The following is an 11,732-nucleotide window of genomic DNA, read 5'->3' as shown; positions in this document are numbered from 1 at the left end:
GAGGCAGATGCTCGCAGCCAACCACTGAACTGAGGATGGGGTCCCCATTGGAGGAGTTAGAGAAAGCATTGAAAGAACTGAAGGAGCTTGCAACACCATAAGACCAATATCAACCAACTAGAGCTCCCAAGGACTAAACCACTACCCAAAAAGTACACATGGACAGACCCATCTCTTCAGCTGCATATGTAGCAGAGGATGGCCTTGTTGGGCAAAAGTTGGAAGAGAAGCCCTTGGTCTTGTCAAGGCTGGACCCTCTAGTATAGGGGAATGTCAGGGCAGGGAGAATAGACAGGGTGGATCAATGGGTTGGGGAATAATAGAAAGAGGAGGAATATTTGATAGGGGGTTTATGGATGGGAAACTAGGAAAGGGAATATTATTTGAAATGTAAATAAGCTCTTTTCCTCCTTTACAGCTCGGGCACCGTAGCCATCATGAATGACACGGTAACCATCCGGACCAGGAAGTTCATGACAAACCGTCTGCTTCAGAGGAAACAGATGGTCATTGATGTCCTTCATCCTGGGAAGGCCACAGTACCAAAGACAGAAATTCGGGAAAAGCTGGCCAAGATGTACAAAACCACACCAGATGTCATCTTTGTATTTGGATTCAGAACCCACTTTGGTGGAGGCAAGACAACTGGCTTTGGCATGATCTATGATTCTTTAGATTATGCAAAGAAGAATGAGCCTAAACACAGACTTGCGAGACATGGCCTTTATGAGAAGAAAAAGACCTCCCGCAAACAGCGAAAAGAACAAAAGAACAGAATGAAGAAGGTCAGGGGGACTGCAAAGGCCAATGTTGGTGCTGGCAAAAAGCCAAAGGAGTAGTTCTATGGTGACTTGATGTTCTGCTGTGATATGCAAATTTCTGAGGGTAAAATAAACTAAAAAAGCTTCTGCAAAAAAAAAAAGAAATATAAATAAAAATATCCAATAAATAATGTGGTGGCGAGGAAAGTTTTCTGGTGTATGAAAGCAAGAGCAGAATTAAGTCAGTCTATTTATCAAATCTTATGTGCTTCTCAGTGGGAGGCAGTGCTGTCAAGACCGACAACAGCTTTTGACCACTTAGCAGCGTCTGCATCATAGCTGGTTAGTAGTCACTAGGCAAGACCATAACCTGTAGTTGAAGAAACCTTACTCCTTTTAAGCTAGCTCATTTGTCTACACCATGATGGCTGCAATATATACCTGATACTGTTGGTCAGATGATTAATTATAAAGGATTTATACAAGTAACAAGTTAAACCAATAATTATATGAAGTTTATCATTCACCAATTGGCAATCTTCTTAGCACTACTCCAAGGTGACCAAATGTGAGGACACTGGAGGGATTGAAGTTTCTTCTCTGATTCCATGAAGCAAATAAGCAATAGATTTCAAATTTTCAAATATGCATCCTACTTGGCATAGAAAGTCTAACGTCAAGGTCCCGAGTTAAAGATAGCCACATATATAACCAAATTAGAAATCAACATACCCTGAAAATAATAACTTCATAAAGCCAAATGTAAGCAACATAGCTTTCAAGATTGTAGCTATGTCATATAATACAGCTGGAATTTAATTATTAAGCTCTGTGTTACATTCCAATTGTGAAATGCTATGTAGTTACACAGGGAATGTGATCCACATTCTATACCATATATATTGAGATTTATGATTAATTTTCAAAGTAAAGAAAAAACAATCACTTGTATCGCATATTGTCGTTTTTATAAATGTGTGAATAAATTTCCATGTAAAACTTAGAAAAAATAAATATTGGATTAACCAACATTTTAACTATTTCTGACAACTTTGAAGAAAGAAAGAGTTGGAAAAGAAAGAATACATTTCTTTCAAAAACTGTTTCCTAAGATTTGAGGACATTTTAAGCTTTTATTAATTGAACATATGTGTAATAAATACATTCATAAATAAAAGTAAATAACTGTAATTATAATGACATTACATAAAGTCCAACACCTAATATAGAAATGTTTAGTAGGTTTGAGACTATGGTCAACCACACAAAAGCAGATTTTAAAGGAAAAAAATTCATCAAAAATTAATGTCTAAAGAATTTTTACTCAATAACCACTAAAAATAAATTTAGAAATGATTGAGCAAAAATGTTTAAAAGGCATTGCTATAGGCAGATAATTAATATCCTCCAAACATAAATAGATATTACAAAAGAGAAGAAAATATTTAAAAATACATTAAAGAGTATGATGTATAGAACACTTTAAAATTAACATTAGCCATTAACATAATCAACTTGAATAATAACAGGTATGTGTGGTCCTCACCTCTCATCAAGGAAACCTCCTGAAGTACTCAGAGATTACAGAAAATAAAAGCAGTCAAAATTCAGAGTTGTGGAGCCCATTCCTGACTGATACAACTACAAAACAATATCCATTCCTAAGACTCATGGAACATTGCCAAAGAGAGGGCAGAAAGACTGTATATGAGTATCTGGGAGTTAACTGTGAGATTGTGTCCCCAAGGAATGTCAGAGAAGCTACCCCTGTAGAGCCTTAGCATTATGACGTAATTGTCAGTCTATGCATGAGCTACAGAAGGATAACATCCGAAAGAACTAAAGTGGACTCAAGAAAGCCTATCAGGCTGCACCCCACACAAAGAATTATAGACAGCTAAGGAAGGGTGAGTGAGAGTGGGAGAAATTGTCTTCTTTAGGGAAGAGCATACCAATTGAATGTCCAGTACCAATGGTCAGCTCTGAAAACATATATATGTAGTGAAAAAATAATATATATATATATAATTATACAGACTGAACATGTTAAATCTGGAATATATTTGTATAAACACATACACATATGCATGTATTAATAATTAATGAAAAAGAAGCCATAAATTTGAAAGAGGAAAAAGAGAGTTGTATGAGGAAGTTTTGGAGGGGAAAAAAAAGCTAAAGAGAAAATATAATTATGTTATAATCTCACGAAAAGGTGTGCATGAAAAAATGTGGCAAAGTGTTCTCTTCAACTCTTAAATTGTAAGTGAATAAGTGATGTTTAGACAGAATACTTTTATCTGAGCTTTAGGGAGCAAACCTTTCTGAAGAACACTATGAAAACAAATACTGAGTTAGCTAACAGAAACTACCTCTGAGTATTAGAAACAATCTAGTTTTCGTTATTTCCACTTAAAAAATATCTGTTTCACAATTATCCACATTCTGGGTGTCTCCTGTTTATGGGGATGGTTGTACCCACTACATGGACAAGGATGACCCTTTGGGGGCCATGCTTGATAGGTGTTTCCAATTTGGAGTATGAACTTTGGTGATACTCTACATTCAAAAGGCTACCGGAGAGCTAAGTATGGTGGCTTAGATCAGTAATCCCAATTGAAAAGACATAGGACAGATGATGATGAGTTCAAGACTAGTCAGAGCTACTGAGTAAGCTCTTGTCTCAAGAAAACAAAAATAAAAATATAAGGGGGAGGGGAATAAAGGGAGTGGAGGAGACAATGAAGCAGATAGGAAAAGACAATGGAGGGGAAGAGAAGGTGAAAGAAGAGAGGACCAGATAAATGGAGAGTGCACACCAGGCAGTCAACCAATATTATTTCTCTGTGGTATTATTGCTGAAAATCTTATCCTGCTGTCTCAGTTACTTTCCTATTACTATAACAAAGAATACTGACCAAGAAAACATATAAAAGAAAGCTTCTAGTTAGGCTTGTGACTTTAGAGGGTTCCAGTCCATGATAAATGAGAGGAGGCAGAGCCTCAGGAACAGGTGAGACCTCACATCAGCAAGCAGGAGGCAGGGAGGCTCTCATGGAATGGTGTGACTCCATTTGCAATCTCACATTCCCCTACCACTGGCACACCTCCTCCAACCAGGTCAAACCTATCCTGTCCCAAGCAGTTCCACCAATGGGGGAGCAAGGATTTAAACGTGTGAGGCTATGGGAATGAATCTTATTCAAGCCAATGCACTGTGCCTAAAATAAAAGCAAAATAAAGCCTCATCTAACTAGACTGGGCATCACTTTGAAAGCAGAGGTTGAGCCAATTACATGGCTTCTGTTGTTTGAAAATTCCACCTCAAATATTAGAATTTTTACCATTTCAACAATATAATTCCATGCCGGAGTTTTCTATGTTGTTTCTTGTTTTGTCTTTTGAAAATCTAATATCGAGAGAGCTATTCCTATTCATCACACATTTTTCTTTTATTAGTGTCTTTCCCTGGCCTTTGAAATCTAATTTCAAAAGCTCAAAGAAGTCAACCTTTCTATTGACTTTTCAAAGCAGTAAGGTTTTCACTTCTTACGTAACTTTAATCTTAATTATTTTTGCTTTTAAAAGGTATTTCCTTGCAAATCAGCCTGTTTGCTACTCTTTTTCCTGCACACTGCCTACAGAAATCCTACTTTTAATTATAGCACTGTTGAAACTTCAAAAGAATGCCTCAGCACAATGAATGTATTCTTTTTGTCCTTTAATTTCACCTGATAAAAGTTTTCTTTACCTGTCAGGTTTAAAAAGTAAGGAGTTGCATTTTCTTGAACCTTGTCTGACAGTAAGGTTCCGGTTCAGTCTATGTCTACGAAATTTGATAAGGTCTGCCTCAAACACTGGTCTTTATCTTAAGACATAATATATATAGTTATTCACCAAGTTTTCATTCATCTATTAAAGTTCTTCTGTAAAGATTTATAAGTACTATATCCTAATATAATAGACCATGCTACCTAATATCTCTTACATTAAATAGATGTATCACCTATGTTAAATGAAGCTAAAAAATAGATGGGTTGTGAATTAATTATATATCCACAAATAAATTACAAAGAGAGAGAGAGAGAGAGAGAGAGAGAGAGAGAGAGAGAGAGAGAGAGAGAGAGAGAGAATGCACAGGTTTGGGAGACTTTGTGTTTGAGCTGGCTCACAATTATAATCTCAGCACCTTGACAGCTATGGCAGGAGGATCGTCGTAAGTTGGAGGCCCTAAATGAGACTTGGCTTCAAAAAGAAACAAACAAATAAATGAAGTAGAGTGCAGTGGAATTCATGCAGTAGAATTTGGAAGGTCTACACTACTGTATTTGATTTGAACTTTTTGAATATATACATATATTCCTGCTGTGTGTGTGTGTGTGTGTGTGTATGTGTGTGTGTGTGTGTGTGTGTGTGTAAGAATTTACTAAGCGCTTGTTTCCATCCTTCTCGAAATCCCAATTCCGGTTCCTGTGAGACTTCCTGTCTTTACTCCTTGCCACTCCGCCTTTGCTATGATAGCTTCTTTCTAGCCCTTAAACGGTCGTACGCTCATATGTCTCCCTGCCCATAGGTAGCGCATTGATAGCTCAGTCTTCAGGTGGGTCTCCCAACAACTGGAGAGGGGGCTGTCCATAAAGTTTCTATGTGTCTGTGGAATCCATTCCCCTAACATTTTTTTCCTTATCTGGTCTTAATGGGAGAGGATGTACCTAGCCCTGCCAAGACTTGAGGAGCCAGAATAGGTGGGTGATACCCAAGAAGGGACTCTACACTCTCAGAGGAGAAGGGCAGAGGTTTTCAGGGAGAAAGTGTGTGAGGAGGGGCTTGACAAGAGGGGCAGCCTTTGGGATGTAAAATGAATAAAAATTCCACAAGTCCTCAAGCACTTGGGATCTCCTATCCTAACCAATCATGTCTTAAACTTCATTTAACACAGGGGTTTGCTAATTATCTTTCCAAGATAAATCTGTTTCACATTATCAATTTTTCTTTCATTATCCATTTTATGACTTATTTCATTTATCATTTACTATTAATTTTATTTTTGAATTATTATAGCTTTTTATTTTTGCTTTTTATATTTAGTCTGTGCAAATTTCATACATAAATATAACCTATTCTGATTCCTCCCATGGCCAACCTCTTTTAACTTCCTCCAACTTTCCCTCACCTTACACACCCCTTCTCCATGTTCTTGACATTATTATTATTATTATTATTATTATTATTATTATTATTATTATTACGATTAGTGATCCACTGAATTGAACAAGACTGTAGATATGTCCAGGGTGTGGACTCTTTAATGGAACCCAATGGGTCCAGTAGAGGTTACTGTATTCTAAAAATATACATTACAGAAAAAAATCACAGTATCTTCAACAAAGGTTAATGGGATAATTGGGTAATGTGTAGAATAGAACAAGTTGTATCTTACCACAAACAAAAACCAGTTCAAAATAGAGAAATGAATGAAGAGGCTTTATATCAAATAAAGGGAAACCTCTGGCAACTGTATATCTGACCATAGATTACTATTTATAATATGCAAAAGCTCATAACTAAATATGAAATAAACAAAGTCCAATTTAAAGGTGAGCTATAGCCCAGACCCGGTGAGAGAGAGACCCAACCGCCTGGTCAGGTGGGCACTCCTGAGGCTGCAAAGCGGAAGAGACCACCAACACTGCTCACCCCTGCCCACATCCCTGGCCCAAGAGGAAACTGTATAAGGCCTCTGGGCTCCCGTGGGGGAGGGCCCAGGAGCGGCAGGACCCCTGCCAGAGACACCGCCGGACCCTGAAGGAAACGGACCGGATAAACAGTTCTCTGCACCCAAATCCCGTGGGAGGGAGAGCTAAACCTTCAGAGAGGCAGACAAGCCTGGGAAACCAGAAGAGACTGCTCCCTGGACACACATCTCGGACGCCAGAGAAAAAGCCAAAGACCATCTGGAACCCTGGTGCACTGAAGCTCCCGGAAGGGGCGGCACAGGTCTTCCTGGTTGCTGCCGCTGCAGAGAGCCCCTGGGCAGCACCCCACGAGCGAACCTGAGCCTCGGGACCACAGGTAAGACCAAATTTTCTGCTGCAAGAAAGCTGCCTGGTGAGCTTGGGACACACGGAAGCAGAATTTCTCTAGGACCAGGCACGTTCTGTGTTTACCGGAAGTCCCACACCCGCGGATCCCGGCCCGCAGCAGCTCTCTGCTCCCAGACCCGGTGAGAGAGAGACCCAACCGCCTGGTCAGGTGGGCACTCCTGAGGCTGCAGAGCGGAAGAGACCACCAACACTGCTCACCCCTGCCCACATCCCTGGCCCAAGAGGAAACTGTATAAGGCCTCTGGGCTCCCGTGGGGGAGCAGCAGGACCCCTGCCAGAGACACTGCCGGACCCTGAAGGAAACAGACCGGATAAACAGTTCTCTGCACCCAAATCCCGTGGGAGGGAGAGCTAAACCTTCAGAGAGGCAGACAAGCCTGGGAAACCAGAAGAGACTGCTCCCTGCACACACATCTCGGACGCCAGAGGAAAAAGCCAAAGACCATCTGGAACCCTGGTGCACTGAAGCTCCCGGAAGGGGCGGCACAGGTCTTCCTGGTTGCTGCCGCTGCAGAGAGCCCCTGGGCAGCACCCCACGAGCAAACCTGAGCCTCGGGACCACAGGTAAGACCAAATTATCTGCTGCAAGAAAGCTGCCTGGTGAACTCAAGACACAGGCCCACAGGAACAGCTGAAGACCTGTAGAGAGGAAAAACTACACGCCCAAAAGCAGAACACTCTGTCCCCATAACTGACTGAAAGAGAGGAAAACAGGTCTACAGCACTCCTGACACACAGGCTTATAGGACAGTCTAGCCACTGTCAGAAATAGCAGAACAAAGTAACACTAGAGATAATCTGATGGCGAGAGGCAAGCGCAGGAACCCAAGCAACAGAAACCAAGACTACATGCCATCATCGGAGCCCAATTCTCCCACCAAAACAAACATGGAATATCCAAACACACCAGAAAAGCAAGATCTAGTTTCAAAATCATATTTGATCATGATGCTGGAGGACTTCAAGAAAGACATGAACACACTTAGGGAAGCACAGGAAAACATTAATAAACAAGTACAAGCCTACAGAGAGGAATCGCAAAAATCCCTGAAAGAATTCCAGGAAAACACAATCAAACAGTTGAAGGAATTAAAAATGGAAATAGAAGCAATCAAGAAAGAACACATGGAAACAACCCTGGATATAGAAAACCAAAAGAAGAGACAAGGAGCTGTAGATACAAGCTTCACCAACAGAATACAAGAGATGGAAGAGAGAATCTCAGGAGCAGAAGATTCCATAGAAATCATTGACTCAACTGTCAAAGATAATGTAAAGCGGAAAAAGCTACTGGTCCAAAACATACAGGAAATCCAGGACTCAATGAGAAGATCAAACCTAAGGATAATAGGTATAGAAGAGAGTGAAGACTCCCAGCTCAAAGGACCAGTAAATATCTTCAACAAAATCATAGAAGAAAACTTCCCTAACCTAAAAAAAGAGATACCCATAGACATACAAGAAGCCTACAGAACTCCAAATAGATTGGACCAGAAAAGAAACACCTCCCGTCACATAATTGTCAAAACACCAAACGCACAAAATAAAGAAAGAATATTAAAAGCAGTAAGGGAAAAAGGTCAAGTAACATATAAAGGGAGACCTATCAGAATCACACCAGACTTCTCGCCAGAAACTATGAAGGCCAGAAGATCCTGGACTGATGTCATACAGACCCTAAGAGAACACAAATGCCAGCCCAGGTTACTGTATCCAGCAAAACTCTCAATTAACATTGATGGAGAAACCAAGATATTCCATGACAAAAACAAATTTACACAATATCTTTCTACAAATCCAGCACTACAAAGGATAATAAATGGTAAAGCCCAACATAAGGAGGCAAGCTATACCCTAGAAGAAGCAAGAAACTAATCGTCTTGGCAACAAAACAAAGAGAATGAAAGCACACAAACATAACCTCACATCCAAATATGAATATAACGGGAAACAATAATCACTATTCCTTAATATCTCTCAATATCAATGGCCTCAACTCCCCAATAAAAAGACATAGATTAACAAACTGGATACGCAACGAGGACCCTGCATTCTGCTGCCTACAGGAAACACACCTCAGAGACAAAGACAGACACTACCTCAGAGTGAAAGGCTGGAAAACAACTTTCCAAGCAAATGGTCAGAAGAAGCAAGCTGGAATAGCCATTCTAATATCAAATAAAATCAATTTTCAACTAAAAGTCATCAAAAAAGATGAGGAAGGACACTTCATATTCATCAAAGGAAAAATCCACCAAGATGAACTCTCAATCCTAAATATCTATGCCCCAAATACAAGGGCACCTACATACGTAAAAGAAACCTTACTAAAGCTCAAAACACACATTGCACCTCACACAATAATAGTGGGAGATTTCAACACCCCACTCTCATCAATGGACAGATCATGGAAACAGAAATTGAACAGTGATGTCCACAGACTAAGAGAAGTCATGAGCCAAATGGACTTAACGGATATTTATAGAACATTCTATCCTAAAGCAAAAGGATATACCTTCTTCTCAGCTCCTCATGGTACTTTCTCCAAAATTGACCATATAATTGGTCAAAAAACGGGCCTCAACAGGTACAGAAAGATAGAAATAATCCCATGCGTGCTATCGGACCACCACGGCCTAAAACTGGTCTTCAATAACAATAAGGGAAGAATGCCCACATATACGTGGAAATTGAACAATGCTCTACTCAATGATAACCTGGTCAAGGAAGAAATAAAGAAAGAAATTAAAAACTTTTTAGAATTTAATGAAAATGAAGGTACAACATACTCAAACTTATGGGACACAATGAAAGCTGTGCTAAGAGGAAAACTCATAGCGCTGAGTGCCTGCAGAAAGAAACAGGAAAGAGCATATGTCAGCAGCTTGACAGCACACCTAAAAGCTCTAGAACAAAAAGAAGCAAATACACCCAGGAGGAGTAGAAGGCAGGAAATAATCAAACTCAGAGCTGAAATCAACCAAGTAGAAACAAAAAGGACCATAGAAAGAATCAACAGAACCAAAAGTTGGTTCTTTGAGAAAATCAACAAGATAGATAAACCCTTAGCCAGACTAACGAGAGGACACAGAGAGTGTGTCCAAATTAACAAAATCAGAAATGAAAAGGGAGACATAACTACAGATTCAGAGGAAATTCAAAAAATCATCAGATCTTACTATAAAAACCTATATTCAACAAAATTTGAAAATCTTCAGGAAATGGACAATTTCCTAGACAGATACCAGGTACCGAAGTTAAATCAGGAACAGATAAACCAGTTAAAAAACCCCATAACTCCTAAGGAAATAGAAGCAGTCATTAAAGGTCTCCCAACCAAAAAGAACCCAGGTCCAGACGGGTTTAGTGCAGAATTCTATCAAACCTTCATAGAAGACCTCATACCAATATTATCCAAACTATTCCACAAAATTGAAACAGATGGAGCACTACCGAATTCCTTCTACGAAGCCACAATTACTCTTATACCTAAACCACACAAAGACACAACAAAGAAAGAGAACTTCAGACCAATTTCCCTTATGAATATCGACGCAAAAATACTCAATAAAATTCTGGCAAACCAAATTCAAGAGCACATCAAAACAATCATCCACCATGATCAAGTAGGCTTCATCCCAGGCATGCAGGGATGGTTTAATATACGGAAAACCATCAACGTGATCCATTATATAAACAAACTGAAAGAACAGAACCACATGATCATTTCATTAGATGCTGAGAAAGCATTTGACAAAATTCAACACCCCTTCATGATAAAAGTCCTGGAAAGAATAGGAATTCAAGGCCCATACCTAAACATAGTAAAAGCCATATACAGCAAACCAGTTGCTAACATTAAACTAAATGGAGAGAAACTTGAAGCAATCCCACTAAAATCAGGGACTAGACAAGGCTGCCCACTCTCTCCCTACTTATTCAATATAGTTCTTGAAGTTCTAGCCAGAGCAATCAGACAACAAAAGGAGATCAAAGGGATACAGATCGGAAAAGAAGAGGTCAAAATATCACTATTTGCAGATGACATGATAGTATATTTAAGTGATCCCAAAAGTTCCACCAGAGAACTACTAAAGCTGATAAACAACTTCAGCAAAGTGGCTGGGTATAAAATTAACTCAAATAAATCAGTTGCCTTCCTCTATACAAAAGAGAAACAAGCCGAGAAAGAAATTAGGGAAACGACACCCTTCATAATAGACCCAAATAATATAAAGTACCTCGGTGTGACTTTAACCAAGCAAGTAAAAGATCTGTACAATAAGAACTTCAAGACACTGAGGAAAGAAATTGAAGAAGACCTCAGAAGATGGAAAGATCTCCCATGCTCATGGATTGGCAGGATTAATATAGTAAAAATGGCCATTTTACCAAAAGCAATCTACAGATTCAATGCAATCCCCATCAAAATACCAATCCAATTCTTCAAAGAGTTAGACAGAACAATTTGCAAATTCATCTGGAATAACAAAAAACCCAGGATAGCTAAAGCTATCCTCAACAATAAAAGGACTTCAGGGGGAATCACTATCCCTGAACTCAAGCAGTATTACAGAGCGATATTGATTAAAAACTGCATGGTATTGGTACAGAGACAGACAGATAGACCAATGGAATAGAATTGAAGACCCAGAAATGAACCCACACACCTATGGTCACTTGATTTTTGACAAAGTAGCCAAAACCATCCAATGGAAAAAAGATAGCATTTTCAGCAAATGGTGCTGGTTCAACTGGAGGGCAACATGTAGAAGAATGCAGATCGATCCATGCTTATCACCCTGTACAAAGCTTAAGTCCAAGTGGATCAAGGACCTCCACATCAAACCAGACACACTCAAACTAA

The 11,732-nt window shown here is 39.5% G+C and overlaps 1 protein-coding gene across 1 annotated transcript; it reads left to right on the top strand.

Annotated features, from left to right (window-relative positions):
- Window positions 1–389: 389 nt before the first annotated feature.
- Window positions 390–938, top strand: Rps24-ps15 (ribosomal protein S24, pseudogene 15). Its single transcript, XM_039087386.2, has one exon. The coding sequence runs from the start codon at window positions 438–440 to the stop codon at window positions 837–839; it is 402 nt and encodes a 133-aa protein (XP_038943314.1). The 5' UTR covers window positions 390–437; the 3' UTR covers window positions 840–938.
- The last annotated feature ends 10,794 nt before the right edge of the window (window positions 939–11,732 follow it).

The sequence above is a fragment of the Rattus norvegicus genome, chromosome 10, assembly GCF_036323735.1.
Source record: "Rattus norvegicus strain BN/NHsdMcwi chromosome 10, GRCr8, whole genome shotgun sequence".
Classification (NCBI taxonomy): domain Eukaryota; kingdom Metazoa; phylum Chordata; class Mammalia; order Rodentia; family Muridae; genus Rattus; species Rattus norvegicus.
This window is presented reverse-complemented; position numbering and strand designations above follow the sequence as displayed.